The sequence below is a fragment of the Lycorma delicatula genome, chromosome 1 (assembly GCF_047948215.1).
Source record: "Lycorma delicatula isolate Av1 chromosome 1, ASM4794821v1, whole genome shotgun sequence".
In the NCBI taxonomy this organism is placed as follows: Eukaryota; Metazoa; Arthropoda; class Insecta; order Hemiptera; family Fulgoridae; genus Lycorma; species Lycorma delicatula.
In genome coordinates this window covers 331,614,143-331,637,311 of record NC_134455.1, presented here as the reverse complement: position 1 = coordinate 331,637,311, position 23,169 = coordinate 331,614,143, and the positions used below count along the sequence as shown (strand labels likewise).

The 23,169-nt window shown below is 29.3% G+C and overlaps 1 protein-coding gene across 5 annotated transcripts in view; it reads right to left on the bottom strand.

Moving 5' to 3' along the window:
• Nucleotides 1-23,169, bottom strand: part of cpb (F-actin-capping protein subunit beta) — a 66,323-nt gene that overhangs the window by 7,993 nt on the left and 35,161 nt on the right. For 4 of the 5 annotated variants that reach the window (XM_075382138.1, XM_075382139.1, XM_075382135.1 and 1 more), the window contains exons 4-5: nucleotides 21,830-22,029; nucleotides 14,940-15,198 (exon numbers count right to left, since the gene is read on the bottom strand). In XM_075382138.1, coding sequence (XP_075238253.1) covers nucleotides 14,956-15,198; nucleotides 21,830-22,029 — 443 coding nt within the window. In that variant the 3' untranslated portion in view covers nucleotides 14,940-14,955. Of the gene's footprint in view, nucleotides 1-5,969; nucleotides 6,493-14,939; nucleotides 15,199-21,829; nucleotides 22,030-23,169 lie in introns of those variants that run through there. The other variant, XM_075382137.1, reaches the window with a different exon arrangement.

Here is a 23,169-nt window from a genome sequence, read left to right as displayed (position 1 = left end):
AGGTAAATAGTGAAAACAGAACTCCACTGCCACCACCACTACCGAACTTAGATCCAAATGCCCATCCAGGATTAAATGTAGAATATCTCAACCAAGAAACCTATCACAGCCTACATTAAAATCTGATGATGAGGATGAAGATGATAATGATAACTACCAAAAGTAAGTAGTATTAATCTTCCTAATTAATTTTATTGCTACAGCTTTTTGTTAATACTGTGATAGATTAAACTTAAGCTTACAAGATCAAAACTTAAATAAAATATTATACAAAAAAAAAAGCCTAAGTATGTTTGACACATGCTAAGCATGCTTGATGTGGAATAACTAGTGACATGATTATGGAAATGACACATTTGCAAGTAGATTGTGTTTTCTATCAAAATGCCAATGTCTCATCATTATACTTATGCTACTTAATCTGTTAATGTAATAACTGGTTTCCTCAGTTAATGTAATAAAGGATATCCCCTGATAATGTCCCAGACATTTAAATTTGGTCGACATTTAGTCCTGGGAAAATATATGTACCAATTATTAAAATAAAACCACAAATGGGAGGAGGGTATCTGTAATCAAACTGTTAAAAAACAACTTGTTTTATTTCAACATTTTTTATCAAATTCTACACTTGGTGGTTTTCTCATAAATAATTGATCACATACAGAAAATACAATAAATAATCTAAAATGACTGTTTGCTTATAACTTTCTGATTAAAATTCTATGGTTTTATTAAATTTCTTGAATATTTTTAAGACCAACGTTCATTTTTTATTATGTGAGAAAGACAACTGCATAAAAGTAATGCCAAAAGCAGTAAATTATAGTGAGGACTTCGACAACCTCTACAACAGCAGTAAAGTTTCATTGAAAGGTGTGACCAATAGAGCTGCAATGAAGTTATGATAGTCCTAGCAAGCCGGTAAGTAGTGGATAAGATTCTTTAAAAACTGAAACAAATCTAGGAAAGTGCAATACTATCAGCAATAAAGATATAACTGTTGAGGAAAATAAAGATAGAAGATTTTTTGATGCAGGGGAAATTGTAAATGTTGAGAGTAGTGAAGAGAAAATAAAAATGTTAACAGAAAAAAACTGGGGAAAAGATATAGTTTATGATAGAGAAGGGATTCAATGAGGAAGAAGATAAAATGACAAATGAAAGTGAGAGTATCAGGTAAATGAATACTAGAAAACGTGATAAAATGTGCAGAAGAGTAGGGAAATTAAAAGTATTTCAATAATAAAGCATTTTCAGATATATATATATATATATATATAAACTTTATTCTTATTTCAAGCTCTAGAATCAGTTCCCAAACTACTTCACTTTCATCCTAAATCATTTGTATAAGGATTTACATAAAATTGTAGTAATTGTATTTTTATGTTTGTAATTACATACTTTAAAAAAATAACTAATATATTAATTTTATTAATTATACTTAAAAATGTTAATACTGAAATTTTATTTTACAGCACACTAAAATACCATTCTATGTATATTTATATTTTCATATTGGCTAATTCACACTCAAATGCAGAAAAATTTCTATATTAATGTGCTTCACATGCACTATAATTAATTTCATTTCTAAATATTCTCCATTATTTTAAATAACCATCAAAGAAAAAAAATTAATCAAATCTGATATGAGATTCCAATTCCAGTGAGGGATAGAGTAGTGCTACCACAAAAAAAAAACTGAAAACTAGTTTTGTTCATAAAATATTTTTTTTTAATGGGCCCCATATTTAGCATATAACAGGGATTTTCTACAGTAATTTTCTAAAGTGTGTGTGTATGTATGTGTGTGTGTGTATATATATACACTTTATGATGTACATTTTGGGGGGAAAAAAAAAATAGAACCATTTAACATTCCTCTAAACAGCAGGGGAAAGGCTACAGATGAATTCTTCAATAAGCTGAATTCAGTTGAGATATTAAGAGAAATATCTTTTACATTATATGAGCTTTGATAAAAAATATGTGGAATTTTGGTTTTTCTCAAAAAATCTTTACTTATTCATAAATATTGATTTTATAACCTTCAAGTACACCCTTTCAGATACAATACATTTGTGCCTGCACTTTTTTTTTAATCTTCAAAGCACCTCTGGAATGCAATTTTCAGTATGGCATTTAGCTCCTTCAGCAATTCTGACTTTGTCTCTTTATTGTTGGCAAAAATTGTCCTTTTACGGTTCTTTTCAGCTTGGGGAATAAGAAGCCACAGGAAACCATTTATGGCGAATATAGAGGCTTAGGCAACATAATGTTTTGTTTTTGGCCAAAAATTCACGAACAAGGAGTGAAGTGTGAGCAGGTGCATTACCATAGTGCAACTGCCATGAATTGTTTTACCACAAATCTAGGTGTTTTTGTCAGATTGCTTAACGCAAACTGGTAGAACTTTCAGGTAGTACACCTTACTGATTGTATAACCTGGTGGCAAGAACTAAGCCCTTAAAATCAAAATACACTATGTTCAGTACCTTCACATTGGATCAAACTTGATAAGCTTTTCTCAGTCTTGGCTCTTCAGGAAGCTTCCATTGGCATGATTGGGTCTTAATTTCAATGTCATACCCATACACCCATGTTTCACCACCAGTTATGATCTGTTTGGGCAGTTCTGGATTGCAGCAGTTCCTTCATTCACCACCAGTTATGATCTGTTTGGGCAGTTCTGGATTGCAGCAGTTCCTTCATTTCATTCAGCAACTTCAAAGCAATGTTCATTGGGCATTGCTTTGAAATTGCCTTGAAATTTTGCTGCCACACATTTCAGGTCAAAGACATCTGAAAAAATTGCTTGGCACGAGCCAAATGATATGCCAATACAGTGATTCGGCGATTGTCCATAATCATTTTCTTCACTTTTTCGACACTGTTATTTGTTGTTGAAGACTTTGAAATGGCAAGTGCCCTGGAACATCCAGGACATTTGTCATCTTCAAAGTCTTTACGGCTCTCTTGGAAATGTTTGTACCAATTGTAAACACTTGTTTTATTCATAGAAGAATAGCCAAAAAAATTTCAGCCTTTCTAATGTGGTTGCTGCTCTTTATTCCATTCTTGGAGCAAAATTTAATGCAAATTCTCTTTTCCATTTTTTCTACAAGTTAAAAAGCATCAATCTTACAAAAACATGAGCAGCCTTTTCAAACGCCAAAAATAAACTAAGCATCCAATATGGCTACCAATGTAAATATACAAACTAACGAAAGGGGACCAACAAAACAAAAAAAATGTGATAATTGGACTTATATAGCATTGAACATTTAAAAATTCTGCATTTTTTATCAAACCTCGTACTCTTTTTATTACTGGTGGAGATGAAATTAACATTTTATATGATGGTTTTCAATTAATTCAGAAATGTACACAGTTTCCAGAATACTTTTAAATATTACTTTACTAATGTGACTTTCCTTTTTTTCAAAGGGCTGGAACACAGCTGGTGTGTTTGTGTTCTGAACAGTTGTAGTAAGGTTGCCAGGCAGCAGGATTTAAAACTGCTTGGATAATGTAAAAAAAAAAAAACTAGTTGCCCTATCTACTAAAGGAGATAAAACTTTAAGTATTTTCATCAAATTAACTGCCAAAATTTCCAATTATTTGTTATTTTTTTAATACTTGTAAAAATTTAAAAACCTTAATTAATAAACTTTTAGTTTTGTTTGAACACATCACATCTTCTGAAGTTCTAAATATATCAACTTCACCATGAGATCAGATAAATTGCAGTTCATTTTTTTTCTTAATGGATGATTAGATTTATTAGCTTTTTGTAAATCTAATTATTTTAAATTAACGATAATTAGTCTAATGAAACCGTGCAGCAAACCAAATATGAAACCAGTATGATGATTCTAATATAATTTAATTTAGCACAATCCATCCAAGAAAAACACTTATCTTTACTTACAACATAAAAATGAAGTAAAAATAACTTACAAAAAAAAAAGAAAAGTAATTAATGGTAATTGTAAAAAATGGTGATGGTACAGTACATTATTCATTATTATGCCAGATCCACTGCATAAAATTGTCCATCTTGATACTCTTGGATTCAAATACCCATAAACCACCATTTAAAAACTTATTTTCACTTCCTACATGAGTTATTATTAATCATTTACCTTTTCTAAGCAGGTTTTTTACTCCATTTTACAAACCTTTCATAAAAGCATCTTCTCTGCTATTTATTTCTTTATCTACCCATACCTTTTCTAGCAGTAACCCAAGTTTCATCCAGATAATAAACTGTCTGACCCTCTTCACAAAATCGCTTATTTCTCTTAAATACTCCCTACACCATGAAATATCTTTGAATTTAATCAATAAAGAATTTATTTTGTTCAAATTAGGAAATGCATTATTGAAATAAAATGAATGAATTTTTTTGGGTTTTTTAAGGACTTCTAACAAGCTTACCTTACCATCAAATTTGTATTTCTTTATTATATTAAATGCCTGTTGTGCTATTTGTTTTCGAAGTAATGTTCCTGACTACAGCTACAGGGTTATCTTGTTTTAAGGTTTTATGTATAGATTATTAACTTTTTTTTTTTCAGAGCTACTTAAAGAGTTTTCCCACTTTTTGCTTCAGAACAGAATCACTCATTGTTAATATCCGATTGGCACAAAAATACATGGTAAATTAAAATTAATGAAAATAACAGTGAATAAAACTTATAAAAATGAACTATGAGGCCTGTAAATAAAATAATGAGACTAGTTTTCTTTTTTGGCAGTCAAAGTGGCAACACTGCAAAGTTACTAGTAAACATATGGTTATATGAACAGCTGATTTTTATCAGGTATTAATGTTTTTAGAGTACTGCTGCCATGTGAGCCATAAACAAACTTTTCATGAAACGAGTTTTTGTTGTTACAAAAATGAGTGATACTAATTATGAGCAATGTTGTGCAATCACGTTTTGTGTTAAACTCAGTGAGAATGCTACTGAAACTTTTTTTAAATTGAAAAGGGTGTACGGAGATGACGCTCTGTTACAAGCCCAAGTTTTTTGGTGGTTTAAAGCATTTTCAGATGACCGGGAATCAGTTGCGGAAAATCCATGCTCTGGAAGATGTTAATGTCAGAAAGCGACAACAATGTTGAGCGAATCAGAGATTTTTTGAGTATTTGTCTACAGGACAGACTGTAAATCAATATGTTTATGGAGAAATTCTTCAAAGATTGCGGTAAAGAGTTGTTCGCATGAGACCAGCCATCAAGGACAACTGGATGCTACATCATGACAATGCACCTTGTCACACTACCACTACACTCACAATTAATTAGTTTTTGGCAAAGAAAAACAACCCTGTAGTTCCTCAACCATCTTATTCACCTGATTTGAGTCCCTGCAACTTTTTCTTGTTCCCAACTTTAAAAACACCTCAAAGGATACCATTTTGGAACAGAAGAAAACAAAAAAAAATGTAATCGACCATCTTAAGTATATTCCAGTTTCTGAGTTCCAACACTGCTATGAAGAGTGGGAAAACTGTTTGAAGCATTGTGTGACTTCCCAAGGGAACTATTTCGAAGGTGATTGGAGGAGTCCATTGTATAATTGGAATGTAAATAAAACTTTTTTATGAACCAGTCTCATTAGTTTATTTACAGACCTCATATAAACCTGTATCGTACCATATAGTTAACATGATAAAATAAGATGAAATACTTTTTTTTATCGAATTGAATAATGGTATGAAGCATTACAATGATGTCATCATTATTAAACATCAATAACAAAGACTCAACAAAATTTTTAATTGCTCAACATGCTACGGGTGCCAGACAAGTAATAGCTTACAGTACATTTTTATATGCATAAAGCAATAACTGCACTTGCATGTGGGAGTGACAGAATATTTCAGCCTAAACTACTGAGATATAACTCATACATGGTAAATTCATACTTACATCTGCTGCATGGTTTCGTGAGACAAGGCTTAGCACCTTTTTTAATAACAAAATGTTAAATATATGAATTTTATTTAGTTTAGCTTAGTCATATAATATTTTTTCACTTTGTAGAATGATAATATTTTTTGAATATAGTTGCGTGGTGTTCTACAACGTAATATATACTGTTGATGATTTCATGTTATCTTCACCATTACATGATACATAGTTCTAGGTTATTTGTTTTCTCATCAGTTACTTTAAATATCTGTATCATAATTCTTAAATAGTTGTATTTAGTATTTTTTTATGAAGTTACCATCTATACTTCTACATTTTAACTGTTTTTATTTAATTTTTACTTTAAAGATTGTATTACATTCAGTGCAGTCAAGTGTTAGGAGCTACAAGGTTATTTTTTCTGCTTCACAGTTTTGTTTATTCTTCATTTAGCATAAAAAATGAATAAAGAATCAGTTGGGCTTTTTATTAGTAGAGATGTGCATTCCAAAGCTTAAAAGTGTGTGAATCATTCTCTTCTGATGGCAAGTTTTTAAATTAAACTGCAACAAACATATTATTTTGAAAACATGAAGCGAAAGATGCTTTAGTAAATTTTTTAACTGTTAGGTACATCAAAATATTGACATATACTTCAAAGTCAAACGTCAGACTTTTCTTTTTTATTTATTTTAATTACTTTTTGAATTCATTCTACACTCTAAGCTAATTAATTTAACAGATGACATCACTAAGTTCAATGTGCTTAAGAATCAAGAGATAGCAGAATTTTTGAGCAAACTATTACAAAACTTTAAATATATGTTATAAGTTTTAAATATACTATTTTCATTTTACATAAGGATAAAATCAATACAGCATATAGTTTTGTTTCATAATGGTATAAAAAAATTAGAGCATTTTTGCACACACCAAATTTTGATTGTTTTTGAAGCCAGTTTTTTGGATATTACAGGGGTAGCTCTGAAGCTCTGATACAAGAAATTTGAGTAAAACAACTAGTAAATAAACTAGGCAAAACTCTTTGTAATTCTATACAACCAAGTTTCTTTTAAAAAAATGTTACTAATAGTTTACTATGGCTAAACACATTTTTTATAGCATCTCAGCTTAACAATTTGGATTATATCCAGAAAGTATTCAAAATTCTGAAAAGTATTGTACAAGTGATTGATCAAATAAGAGTCTAGACATTTATACAGAATTTTTTTTAAAGATTTAAATATATTGGCAATTTCTTCCATTTACTTGTATAAAATAATTATATTTTTAAAAAGGCTACCAGTTTAAACTGATAATTAAAAATAAATTGGAAAGCTTTTTGATAAAAAAAAACCCAATAATTCAGTAGATAATTGTTAACAACACAACTGCATTCTACAATGAAATTATGGCAAAATTCTTAAATTTTATAAAACTTTTACTACTACTCACAACCTTACATCTACAGAGATCATCAGATGAACAAAAAATGAATGAACATTATTATTGTTTTTATGAAATGGAGTACTATTTTAGCATAATTTATTAAATTATAAGTTATTTTATTTTTATTGATGATATTTTAGTATAGCAATATCACTGTGCTATATTTCAAAGCTTACTGACCAACTGACTGATAGGAAAACAAAGGGTTTATGTTAATACTATGTCTGATAATATTAATCATGTCATATAATTATGACATTATTAAGTAATTTGATAAATTGATACTTTTCAAACGATACTTTTTATTAATTTCCTTTTACAAATTATAGCCACCGATGAGAGAAGAATTTTATGTAGCATGTGAAAATGACAAACCCGATAGGATTTGAACTCAGCATCTACTGAATGAAAAACAGAGCTGCTTCTACAATACCTGGCGAGGTGGTGTTGCATGTTTATTTGTAATTTATAGGATGGATATGTTTACCTATAGGTAAACAGTCTATGATGTAACAAAAGCTGAAGAAATTGTAATAAAAAAAAAATATCACATACCTATTTTACTGCTACAAAGGGCTGGTTTCAAGATTGGAAAATAGTAGTTTTGTTTTTCTAAACAAAACTACTATTTTCGAATAGAAAAATGTTGATTTAACAACAGCTTAAATCTGAATTGAAAATGAGCAAGAAACATTTTTCTCAACCTTTATCAAGTGTTATAGAATATAAAAAATTGTGCTTTACTACAAGATCTGCACAAACAGAGATTTCAATGGAATAAAAAAAAACTTTATTAGAATTTATTCTCCCAAGATTTCACAATAGTTTTAAAATTAACATATAGATGACTGAAAAACCTTGAAGGAACATAAAACCTTTTATGTTGTATGAATACATCAGAAAAAAAAGTTTATTAAAAAAAAATGATCTAAATACTTAGAGTCAAAAACCTAGATGACAAATATAATTTTCAGACAGGAGGAAATTAGATATGAATTGGATTGTAAAGTTTTCCTTCTAAACAATTATATCACACACAATACAAATACATCTAACATATCACGGCTTAACTCTCTGCTAGTATGACACCAATTATTATTAAATCTTGTCATCAAAGAATTGAATGGACCCTACAAAATGTGTAAATTGTTTTATAAAGCAACTCTTTCTTTTCTGAAACACGTTTTCTTGATCTTTGTTAAGATGGAACATACAAAGCAAATTTGTTCAAAACTATCTAGCCTCAACTTGTTTTTTCTTCCGAGAAAAACTGAGTTGGGAAGGCAGGGTGGGTGGTTAAGCACAGAGCAAATGATAATTTTTTCTACATGTGTAATTTTGTCTAGCTTGATAGATGAAATCTATCACTGTCCTATCCTTTTTGTATAAAATCATATTAAACACTTCTATACAATTACTTTGTGTATTATGAGAGAATAAGCCGGATAAAGCTACCGCATCAAATTCTTCCAAAAGTCCAAGTTGAAATGATATGCAAGATTCAGCAAACATTTGACTAAGGGGGTTATACAAATAAAATAATGATATAACTGTATTGTCTTTAAGTTCTTCAATGGAAGATTGCATTCTAATCTGATGTTAACAGTTCACTTATATCAGTAACAATGTTTTTGTAGAACAGATGTTATTTTTAAAATAGTTCTTCTTATTAAAGGCCATCTCTTAACAGCCATTTCAAAATTACAGGTTTCTTTTTTCAATAGCCAGATTCCAAACGTATAATTACAATTGTTGGAATATTTAAAAATAAATTTGTCCTGCAGACTTTCTCTTATATACTGTTTAGGATGTTTAATTTAAAATCCATGTAAACATCATATACTGAGCTTAATGAGCCAGACTTATTATTTATATACTTTTTTTTAATCTGCTGAGGTAAACTGTCTTTGTACTGGTACGAATCAAGACAAAAAAAATCCCCCCTAAAAAACAGTATATTAAATCATTTTTTGTACACAACATTAATAAGGAAGAACTTTTAAACTATAAATCATGCTACATTAGTTTCTTTAATGAATAAATATATAAGTAAATCTTGATTTGACTGAAATCAAATACTTGATCAAAAATATTGTATGAATATGAACACAAGTTGATTCCTAATTATTAGTAAGAAGTTGTAAAACATATTTTATTTTTAACAATAGCTTTTTGGTATTCAAGTTTGGCATTGAAAAGCTTAAAGCAGTTTGTCAGCATAGAAATCTTGGAATTTCTCACAAAGCCATTTGACCTCTGACATCTTCTTTCTCTGAGCTTTACACACTTTTTTTATAAACTTTTTCCAAGATATTTGAGAGATTTGCATATGGAAAAACAACAAGACTTATTTTGAAGTCGGAGGAGGTTGTTAATTCTCCAATCAACTCGAGCCTGAGTTTATAGATTGATACAAGTAGTTTGTTAATTATATTATGTAAAATCAATCAGTGGAATTTTATTTTTCTCTGCTTTTTAAAAATAAAACATGCACAGCAGACTACTGCCTTAGAAATAATTTTTATATGCATTCATAATTCTATGAATGCTAGGAAAATATGTTTAGAACCAGTCACATTAAGTTCACCTTAACAGTAATCTACATTATATTCTGGTTTTTCAGTTATCTTTCTGTCTTATTCTTCCAATTTTGTAACTTGCTTGCTTATGTGCTTGCTAAAAAATCCACTACAACCAGAAAATATAATACATGAAGACAGTTTGTGAAATTGTAAAGATTTTTATACTGATATATAATACTATAGTTATTTGTTAGTAATAATAATTATATGAAGCAGAGTTACAATTCAGGAAAGAAAAGCTACGTATATGCTTAGCAAGAAATATTAATATCGAGTCCTGGGCATGACAGAATATTTTCTAACTCGCCAACAGGTAAAAACAGCCATTTTCGTCTCTTTTTCTACGAGCTATAGCATTCTTATTTTACATCATACAGAGGTCAAAAAACGGTTTTTGGAAAGAGTAAAGATGGAACTTCATCTTAGTGTACTCAAAATTCATTTTGTTACATAACAAAATCTTGTAATGTGTACTGAAGCTACATTTACAAGTTGTTGTTTTTTCAAATTTTGGGCCCAAAATAAATAATGAAGGGTTTAGAGTAACAGGCGTCTTTTACCTTTTAACTCTTAGGTACTAGTAGTACTTTAAACAAAAAATTGGACTGTTACCAAGTCTCCTTCATTAAAAAAAATGGTCGCCAAATCGTAAGATTTTGAAAATGTCTCATTTTTGAGGCCCAAAAACCACATGTGGGACAGGTGGTAAAAATCTGAAATGTTTACAGCAGTAAGTACTTTTTATATACTTTAAAAGTATATAAAATTTATTTTGTTACTCATATGTGTTGATGAGTGTTGAAGCCAACAAAACCGGTAAAAACACTGTTCTTTCTAACTGTAAACAACATATCCAAAAATACTGATATTATGTATTTTTTCAATTATAAAAATTAAAATTAAACTCAGAATGAATAAATTAATAAATAGTCAATTACAGAATGATAAATAATAATTACAAAATGATAATTCAAATACATTAACAAGTTGTTCAATTTACTTTACCTCATTTTACTCCTGCTAATGTAAGTTATGAATAAATCTTGCACTTTTTTATAACAAACTTAACATAACTTAGTGTTCCTGCCATTTTTTATTGACTAGAACTGATAAGTCTTTATTCATCTTTGGTGTAACATTATGGCCTCTTCTAGTAGTTCATAGAAAAAGCTCTAAAGGCATGAGAATCTTTAAAATATTTTTCAGTTGAACGCATGTAAGTACCAGGACCCCACGGATGGAAAAATTGTTTTCAATATTCCTCTTCATTTTCATGTATTTTGACATCAATGACTTCGCCTAACCACCATTTGCCATCATATACACAGCAGATATAATTTTTACATTTTGGCTTTGGTAAACGTATAAAGCAATCAGACACACTTATGTCCTTGTGTACTGATACTAACGCAAATGTTTCTGATTCAGAGGTCGCACAGACTTTCAGAATACATTTCTAACTTGTTCGAACATAACTGTGAAAGATTCTTGTTTCTGGGACTGTTGAACTGAGGTATTCTTTAGTCTATTAGAGGGTAAAATAAATGATATATTTTTAATACTGTCTTTGCAATAATTGTACATTTCAGAAGGTGTAACAATTTGATTGTTAATTGTCCTTTGAAGGCTTGCTTTAGTCACAGTCCTTTTTAAAGTTCCACCAATACCATCACATGGTCCTTCTCCATGGTATGAGGCAAAAAAATGCTGTTCAGCTGCGATTTCAAAATCTTTTATAATTTTTATACAGGGCTGAGGAGCCATCAGAAAAATAAAAAAAATGTTTAACTTGTGGTAACAGTGTTCTAACTTTATTTATGACTGCTTCTGGAAGCAGAAGAACGATGTAGTATTATGCTTCAAGTACTCACTAATGAGACAGTAGCTTTGGTGTTGTAATTTTCCTTCCTTTTTAAAATAAATGAGAAATGGATGTACTGTGGCATAAGTTTTTGACCAGTGATATGACTGGACTTCGTCCTGTATCACAAAAGAAAAATTATGAGAGAAGTTTCCCATTACAATACATTCACCCTCCAACAAGTTTTCCTTTTTAATGTTCAGGAAATTAGCTTGTTTCTTTGCAACAAAATGATGCCTTTTTGATTATTTAAATTTTCTAAGTTTATTTAAATACTCTTGAAATGGAATAATTTAAGTAGTTAGTTCACAGCGGTCAACAGAAACCCATTGGTTGAAGATAATTTCAGAATTAAAATCATCCCAACTATCTTGCAGTAATCTGAGTATTTCATTAGTGCCTGGACATTTTTCACACTGTACAGCATGCACGTTTCATTTTCTATATCACATACCATGGTTGAAAGGAGAATTCTGTAATCAAATTTCATTTTTAGAGCAGATAACATAATGAGTTTTACATTTTGGTGGGTGTGACACACACACAGTGTGAGACCTGACCCACCAGCCAGAACACAAAATTTAGGTCTTAAATCAGCAAATTCTGAAAAAACCAGATTTTAAATTATGTTTTTTCTTTAAAGGCTGTGTACAATTCTTTTAAGTTACATAAGATAAGCTTTTTGAATATTAATTTTCTTCCAGTCAGCTTGTCTTACAGAGACACAATCCTTCTTGCCTGGCATCATTCGGCTGCGCTCATAATTCTGGTTAAAATCTTGAACACATTTAATAACATTTTCATCAATTATGTGACTGGGTTTCTTTTTGCAGATTTGTGGCAAAATTCCATTTGTTTTAACTAATTGTTTGGACTGAAGGGCTAAACACTTGACTAACACTAAATTCATTTTGAATTTTTTGAATGCTCCAGCTGCTTGGTAATAAATTTAAAATATTAATTTTTTCCTGGGATGATGTAACCATTTTCATTTTAACCTTTACTTTAATGATTAATTCTTCATATGCCTCTTCATATATCTTCTCTGCCTAAATCAACATAATTTTGTGGTACTAAACTGGTTTCTTCTGTGAAAATATTTAAATCAAAGAAATCGTTTAATTTACTAGTAATTAACTCGGCTATTTTTGTAACTTTATTTTTTAAATTAGTTCCTTTGTGCTGCTAGATAATTTTTGAACCTTAATGGAGCAAATGCAAAGTGTTGAACAAGCTTTATTCACAGACTCCACTACAACACATTGAGGCTCAAGTATATCTTAACATTCCAGTTCATTTTCTGTATAATCTTGTGGTTTTTGTATTTTGTTTAAGCATTTTGTACAGTGTTCTGCCTGGAATTAATTTTAAATTTGGATTGCTTGTTGAAAGTGTCAAAGATACTTCTTGAAGAAAATTTCTTAACCGGTTTATTGCGACAGCTAAATGGGTCAGAGCAACTTTTCCCATTAATATGAAAATATTTTTCTAAATATTCGGTTTTATGAAAAGTACAAATATTTTTAGTTTAACTACATCCACTTCTTAAAGATATCAATGTTATTTGCTGTTCAGTAAACTGTAAAATATCATACAATACTGAAGATCTATTTTAAGTCAATTTGTGACATACTGCTTCAATGTAAATACCAATTGAACACTCCATAATCCGTTTTTATAAAATGCTAGGGTTCTTACAATAACAATACAATTAGTATAAATTATAAAACTACCAACTGCACCTCACTTTGTCTTATCCCATTTTCTCTATAGCTAAAATAAAAATTTCTCTAATTAATAAAATAAAAAATATCGCATAACAGAGAAGTCCACTGCTAATAAAATTAACACTAGCAACAATACAAGATATCACATTGAAATCAAAACAGTAACTGAGCCTTCTACAATGTTTACATTATGCAAACATTCATGTCCATGCATGTCTATTTACTTTCATGTTTAAATGTGAGTTTGTGTGTACGAGTCATACTTAGTAACAAACTACTAAGTAACAAACTATCTAGAAGTAATAAGCTATCTCATTATAGACATATCAAAATATTTTATATAGTAGACCTACATTATTATCTGAAAAAATACATGCTGTGAATTTTTTGGCTACATTGTTCACAGTTACAAGAAACAGTGTTTTTAGCGGTTTTGATGGCTTCATTACCTGTCAACCCCTATAACAAAAATAAATTTTATATACTTTTAAAGTACATAAAAAAGTACTTACTACTGTAAACATTTCAAATTTTTGCCACCTGTTCCACATGTGATTTTTGGGCCCCAAAAATGAGAAATTTTCAAAATCTTACGATTTGGGGGCCATTTTTTTAATGAAGGACATTTGGTAAGTCCAATTTTTTTTTATAAGTACTACTAGTATCTAAGAGTTAAAGGTAAAAAGGTAAAAGATAGGCCTGTTACCCTAAGCCCGTCATTATTTATTTTGTGCCCAATATTTGAAAAAAAAAAAATTGTAACGTAACTTCAGTAAACATTACAAGATTTGGTTATGTAAAAAAATGAATTTTGAATACACAAAGATGAAGTTCCATCTTTACTCTTTCAAAAAATCCCTTTTTGAGCTCTGTATGATGTAAAATAAGAATGCTACAGCTCGTAGAATAAGTGAAAAAAAAAATGGCTGTTTTTACCTGTTGGCAAGTTAGTAAATAGTCTAATACTCAAAAAAAATATGTAATGGCCAAAAATGTTTGGCCATTACAAGATGGGTAGTTAACATATACCAAATATCATCAAAATAAAAAATAGTAATCCAATAAAATTTTTTGAATATTTGTTGAATTAAAATGGAATACCCCACATATATATTTCAGGTAGTATCCTTAACAGTAAAATATCTGTACATATTGTATTATGCTGTAAGTATAAACTGTATGACTGCTGTAATGGATTTATATTTAATATACTTTAGCTAGTGTATGACATTATAATGTGCAAATTGTTTCAACCTGTCTTATACTATCACTTTTTAGAATATCAATGAAGACTGCTTAAAAAAATGTATGAATGAGGCACTTTTGGAGTATCACAATTACTAATTAATGAAAATGGGTTAACATTTGTACAACTGTAATGAGTTTATTACCTAAAAATTTGTATTCTCAATTATCATTTGTTTTTGCTTGTCTCTTCTGGAGGGCAGCTGCAAGATCCTGATGCAGAGCAGCCTGCACTCGTTGTTCTGAAAGAGGTTGAATACTGCGCAGGCTATTAACAATATCTTTTGTTTTTCCAAAATAAATTTCATTTAAAGTATTTCGTATTTTGTTTTCCATATCTTCAACCATTTTTCCGATATTAGCAATATGTGGTGAGGCTTCAGAGAGAGTTGAATCTTCTTCCCTCTACAATTCAAAAATAGTTTCAAATGAAATAAAATAAACTGGTTAATAACACCTTAAAAAAATTATAATACAGATTAATTTACTTTGGATTCAAAATGTATTTGAGTATAAAGGCCAAATTAACTGAGATTCTTCAGTAAATGCTGAATAAAAACAGAGTTTCAATGACAAAATAATGTTTAACCATAATTTATTTAAAAAATTTTATGTTTTTTATCAAAAAATAGTAATATTATACAAAATTTTATTGTTAATAAATACTGATGCAATAGAAAATAAATATAAAATTTTTAAACATTATAAAAGGATTTCACAAAAAATAAAAAGGCTTGATAAACTAAAAAATTATTGATAATATTCGATTAATAACTGAAAATATGAGATACCAGCACATCTGAACTGCGGTGATGCCCTATTACATAATAAATTGTTTTCTAACTACTCATGTGTTTTTTAACTACTCTTATCAGTTATTGCTGAATACCTTTTTTAAGGTACTATTTATTTTACAAACTACGGAAGTTACATGTAAATTTTTCAAGTATGGCTGAAGAAATTGAATGGGATAAGCCAAATTGAAAAAATGCTTTTCGAACCTGTGTTTGTGATGATAACAATAATTTTATAAAATAAAATATTTTTAAAAATAGGTGAAATTTGAATTTTATAAGCATTTAAAAACATTTTATCTGTGTTATATTATTATATTATCCGTGTTATTATGTTTTGATTTTTAGTGTACAAAATTTAATTTGGGCATGAAGGGTAGGTATGTTCATTTTTGTTCTAACCCAAAAAAACATACACTAACAAACTTCAAAATAAAAATTCAATTTTTATTAAAACAAGCTAAATTAATTTATTAAAACAATAAGATTAAAACAAGCTAAATCTTGATAAAATAATACAATAAAATTATTTGTCTTCAAACTCGGGTATACATACTTTTTAAATTGACAGCAGGTTTATCTGTTATTTATTTGCAATATTTTTGATTTGATTTTGCTAGATAAATTTACCACCACTCCCCCCACCTAAATTATTTAGAAGTTTGGATATACTAGCATCCTTTGAAAAGAGATGGGGAATACCAGTTTTTATTAATAGTACCATCCAATGTTACTAGTTTACAGCATCTGAAACAGCAAAAGATAATCTAGGAAAATGTATTCATTCAACTGATATGCCAAGACTGATCCAGATTTTTTTTCTATCTTTTCTAGATTAAATAGTCCAAACCAAATAAATATCAATGTTATATTGTTAAAAAATGTTTTAAATAAACAATCAGCTTTGTAGAAATTCTAAGCGAGTTAAAATTAACAAAACACAGCATTTTTACTTTATTTTACATTCTGACAGTTAGGTCATGTCTAATATTAAACAGACCATCCCTGAAAGTGCTGTAATTGAATCTAGTTAAAAAAGAAAACCAGTATCAATAGCATTTATCTGATAAATCTTTTGCTGTTCAAGTAATTTTGACTAATATGTTTATAAAATATTAAAGGGCAACAGCATTTTCATACTGCATTTAAAAAGAAATTATAATAAAAGGATGGGTTTTCTAAGCTACAATGATGGAAATGAAATACAGTAATACTAGGGATTGTTTCATTGATACAAAGAAGCTCAACTTTTAGTTTTCCATAATAAAAATATTTGTTCAAAAAATTAAGATTAATTAATAAAAACAATCTTTTTTCTACTTCAAACCTACAAAACATTTCATCAATTTAAAAAAATATCTTTTTTACCTTAGTCATTCTACAAAAGTAGATAATCTTCCTCCTATTTAAAACTAAAAAAAAAAATAATCTTTATTCACAGACTCAAAAAACAGTAAAATTTCAGTCTTGCCTGACTTTAAATTCCTTAATGGTTTTAAATTAAGAAAGAAAACGTTTTAAAGGTAAAAGAAGTTTGATGAAGAGAGCCTGAATACTGAATTTGTATACTCATAGCAAGAGATACGTTAAAATAAAACATTATCTTTCAATAACTTCCTTTTTTTTTTTGGAAAACCATAATCTAACTCCCTATAATTTATATAGAGCTGCTTCCAGTTCACAAGGGGCAATGTATATATGTTGTGAAGAGGTATATTTAATGAGAAATATCAGTTAACAAGAAAGGAATAACACCAACTCCCAGGTTAATCATCAAACTAAAAGAAACCCTCAGTAAAATTAATTCATAATAAACTGCCAGCCTTGCAGGAGAAACTTTCTAGTGAAAATTTGCTATAAAAGAAGATAATGAATGTCATAATTTGCTATAAACTCATAAATAATTGGAACGCAGCAGTTTTAAATGATGTCTTAAAGTGATCATTTTGTAACACAAAATTCATATTTTGGTTTTCAGATTTCAATGGAAACATCCATTTTGACCATATCTAATCCATTTTGATTAGTTTCGGTGTGACATCTATATGTACTTAATATCTCGCATAGCTCAAAAACTATCAGCCGTAGATGTCGAAATTTTAGATTTAGGACTGTTGCAACATCTAAAACAGATGTCAAAAGGGGAGGTGCACCTGACTGTGCACCACCCCTTTTCGATTACAATCGACTGAACCAAAAATGTCTGAAAAAGCCCAACATCCAAAAAACTTAGGACTTTTCTTAACTGCAGTAATAAGTCCTCATTGAGAGCTTTTCAACAATATATCATAAGTGGTACTTATTTTCATTGGTTCTAGAGTTATAGCCAAATAAAATTAATGAAATATTTGGGCCTTACAAGGATAAGGCACCACATCGGTTCGAATCAGACTTCATCTTATTTTATTATTTTTTTTTAATTTAAATATATTGATTTATTAATAATTATTAATCATTGATAACATAATGGAATTAAGTGAACTCAAGTAACTTAAGTGAACTCAAGTACCTTAAAAAAAAAACATTATGCATAGCTTTATTTAAAACTGTCATTTGGCCTTTATTTTTGTTATAAGCTCTACGAAAACATTTTTAGAAACTTTACAACTGCTAACAAAAGAAAAATGCATATATTTTTTACTCATGCTCTCAAGTGATTTGTGTTTATCATCATTTATCACACAAGTAATTTTAAAAATAAAAAAATTGGGCGTATTGTTAAAAAATGGAACTATGAATGGTTTTTAAGCACATCAGTACAGTTTCAACTTTCTAGTGCAAATATTCAGATGTTAAAGCAGTTCATAAATATTATCTTAACAGAGTATAAAAAATTACTTCTATTTTTAAGGCACTTTATTGTTACCACGTTTTTTAGATCTATTTTACTGGTGAATATATAAGTTATTAGACTGTCTCACAAAGACATTGTAGTGGGTTACAGGGCATGTTTTTGAAATGAAGACCCCCACGCATGAAAATAACATTTGGCAATGGGACAAACAACCCAAATAAACAGGCAGCCTACTGAAGTAGACTCTTTCTGGATGGCCATCAGTGTCTGATGAAACAATTGAAGCAGTATGAACAAGTTTCTTGTGTAGCCCAAAGAAATCCTAGTGGAAACGTTCTAGACAGCTGGGCAGGTTAGAGCAGGATGGTAATTCTTAAACAAGTTAATTTTCAGTGATGAAGCAACATTTCATATCTCTGGATGAGTACATCAGCATAATGTTCAAATACGGTGTACTAAACCCTTACTTGCTGTTACTAAATATAAGCATGAGAGTGAAAAACTGAATGTGTGGTGTGCTATTGGATGAGACACAGTTTTTGGCTCCTTCATTTTTGCTGAAAAACAATAACTGGGAATATCTTTGAGGCTGGAAGATGTTATAAAGGTTTACAGCCCCCCAAATACGAAAGAATTCTATTTTCCAGTTAGATGGAGTGCTCCTCCACATTTTGCCACAATCATGCAGGATTTTCTTAATGAAATATTTCCTCAGCAAAGAATCGGATGAGAAGGGTGGATTGCCTGGCCTCATGATCTCCAGATCTTATCCCCATGGACTTCTATTTTTGGGGTTATATAAAAACATGAGTATTCTGTTAAAATTTGAAATCTGGACAACTTAAAAAAAAAGATCACAGAAGCTTTTTCTTCTACCATGCCGATGTTCTCTGCTGTGTATGGCAAGAGACTGAATATCATCTTGACATCTGCAGGGCAACTAAGGGAGCATACATCAAAACCTGAACAGGTAAGAAACTTGGAATATTTCTCTTTCATTTAACATACAGTTCATCTCTCTATAATGCTTTGTTCCAAAGCTATAACCATTTAAAACCCTACTACTATTTAATGGACACATTGTATAAAATTTATGACAAAAAGCGGCAAAGAAATAAATCCAGAATGAATGTCTGAACTTTCCAGTAGAACATATCAAAAAATTTAAACAGTTAATCTTTTAATTAAAGTTATTAATCTGCCGTTGCTGGCTAGAGAGCATTGTGCTCTTCCTACATGCTTTTTTGTTATAGTTTTTTTCTTAATGTTCTTAGAAATATGACTGACTATGTACTTTTTGTACTGGACGTTTAGAGACATTAGTCATTATTATTGCTTATATTTTTTGTTGATGTATTCACAATTTGTTCATTCATTATCATATCAGTGAGCACAGCACTCAGTAGCTTCGTAACTGTGTTTTGGAAAAATTCAGTTTTTTTTTCAAGTGTATATTTACATTGCAATACTTTCTTAAGTTTTTATACAAGTTTATTTATATATAGATTATTTTATTGTTTTACATATATATTGTTTTTTAGTAAAACATATTGTACTTTCATATTTCATTTTATTAGTGTAGATAATATATTTGTTTTGTGTTAGTATTCTATTAATAAAATCTATCCATTTGTGCGAAAGTGTATCATAGTAAGTTACTTCTTTCTTTTTATTATTTGCAATTTTATTATTACTACGATGTCCACAAGCATAAAAAAATTAGATGAAACTGATGAAAAGTGTAATTTGAACGATGAAAGCGAGATTGATCATCTGGAAAAAAGCGATCACAATACAGACTCAGAAGTATCAGTATGTTCTGATCATGAAGAGCTAACTCACTCAAGTTATATATGTGCTAGGTAAAGACAGTACTTCACCAAAAAAATGTGCAAACTCTATCCCATAATCTTGTTCAGTATTTACCTGGAGTAAAAAAGATAGCAGAAAACGAAAAAACATTGCTTGATGCATGGCAACTATTTTTTTTCAGATGAAATTTTGCATGAAATAGTAACCTACAAAATATTTATCTACAAAAATGATTATCTGAGAAATGATCGTCTTCTGGTGTCATATGTGCCATAAAAGAACAAAAATGTGCTTTTACTTTCCACCATGCATTATGACCCCATTATAAACCCTCAAAATAAAAATTTAAAGCCAGAGGTGAACACGTTTTACAATCATACAAAAGGAACTGTAGATGTCCTGGATGAAATGGTTAGTACATATTCTGTTTCACGTATAAGCTGCAGATGGTCACTTACCATGTTTTTTCTCTTCTAAATGTTGTGACAATAAATAGTAAATTTTTAGAAGTAATACACAGAAACTAATTTCAAGACAAGAATTCATAAAAATTATATCTATAGAACTAACAAAAGTTTTTGTAATAACACGACCTTCAATAAAAATCTAGATCCAGTTATAAAAATGCAAGTACAAAGACAAGCTAATTTGTCACAGGAGGAAGAACTACCTACAGCAGTACCCGAAGAAGATCGCAGAAATTCTCTTATTGCCCACGTAAAAAAAAAAAAAAAAACAGGAAAACCAAAGTTAGTTCGTAAAATGTCATTCAGCTATTCCTAGGGAACATAACGTTATAATCTGCACAAAATGCAATAAAAAGAAGGGACTAGACACTGAAAGCGATGATTAGCTATAATATTACTCTATTATAACTATTTTAGTTATATGGGATACATTTTTTCAAAAATGTAACAAAAATCATTTATAGATTTGTTTTATTACTGGTAGTATAAAAACAAATTTTCTTATAATTTATAACATGTTGACTATTACAGTTTAATTTTCAAACTGGAAATTTATATATTAGTTTTTTATATAACAAATAAAAATAAGTGTAAGAATAAATTACATGTGTTTTACGCAAATATGGTGATAAATATACCTAAAATCTCCAGAAGCAACCCTAAAAAAATATATCATTTACGTAAGAAAATAATACTCATTATTAAATAGTACATAACAGAAAATTAATTTTATATCATTAGTAATAAAGGATTAGTATTAAACAATACTTATTTGCATAAAACTGACAATAATCGAACTACAGAAGAGAAAAAGCTGAATGGTAAGCAAAGCACTCACCAGCCAGTAATGGTGTAACATACGGCTAGCCAATTCTGGGTTAAAAGAAAATCACACAAATACACACTAAAATTTTTAAAAAATATAGCTAAACTCAAATGCATCAGAAATAAAATCTGAGTATAATATTGTAATATTAAAGTACTTCAAACATGCTCATCCTGACCATGATATACAGAAACAGACAAACCCTAGATCATAGAATTGCAATCATTGAGTGATGCAATGTACCAATCTCACAGTCATAAATAGTGTAGCAGTAAATGCATTAAAATAAAAATTAAATATTAATTCAAAACCATAATCATTATTATTAAACACTAAAATTAACCTGTCTAGTAAGGCTGCCTCCAAGGTTCATAGTTCCGGAACCAGCTTTATTTGTTTGCAACCAAAGCATTGCAGTCGATGTAAGCTTATAATGTGCATTTCTACCACTGGGTTTTTCATTAACTTCTACCACATGAATGGAATCCCAGCAACCTTTAATTTTTTTTGAACCATCACCAGCTTTCTTTATCAAAATTACGCCTGAAAAGATAATATTAAATTTCATATTACAAACCTCTTACTAGTTACAATAAGTAATACTCAAAATAAAACTTTTTCTCATCATAAAAGTTATAGAACTAGAAAAATTCTACTTTTAATTAACTGAAAATTATAAAACATCACAAAAATAAAATCGCAACCACCAATGCAACTTAATGAAAATATATTCTTTTGTTTTTAAAGTTTTCTGTTGTCTGACTTCTTTCTACATGAATTCTCTTCTTCCAGCTTAATTTATTTGGTTTTTTATTTGATCCATTCAATTCCTACAGTACTTGCTTCAGCAGTATGGCCATTTCAAAAAGTATTCCTATCAATTTCACGCAACAATTTAATAATTATTCGAAAATGAAATTAATAAGTTTGATTTTTCTATGTTTTATTGGATTATATTAGAATATTTCTGTTTTCTATCTTAACCAAGTGCTTAGATTTAAATATGATTTAAGAGTTTGATTTTAATAAATTTTCTTAAAACACTAACACATCCTTATATTTTAAGAATTTCTATTTTATGGTAAGATGACTTTTGAATATTCTTGGACCAAATACTATAATGCAGGAGGATTGTCCAAAAAAATAACTGAATTATTTTCATATTTCTATAAGGTTTTGGTGAACTACTTCTTAAATGCAATACCATCCATTTCTTTATAAAACTCGTCCATTAATCTGGAATATCCACATACTATTTTCCAAAAAACCAGAATCACTTTATGGATGAGCCAATAATTCTATAGTTATTTCATGAAAGCACACTTTACCCTCTGCATATATATAAAGAAAAAAAAGCAATTCTTTGTATATCAAGAATCCAGCTGATTCCTGATTTACAACGTTCTTGATGACAGCCGATTAGCATTTTCCCTCTTTTGAGCTGAAATCCTCTCAATATGTTAAAATGCTAGTTGAGCTAACTACTATACAAGTAATTTTTGTGTTCTGGTAATACTCAAATTATTATTTTTAAATAAAATAAAAAAAACAAATTTTTAAAACTTCTGTTTCCAGTTTTTTTATGGGTTCCTTTGCTTATATTTTATAAAACTGTGCCTATTTTAAAAATTACACTGACAGACTTAATTAAAGTGATCTACTTTATGAGTGCAGCAGAAAGTT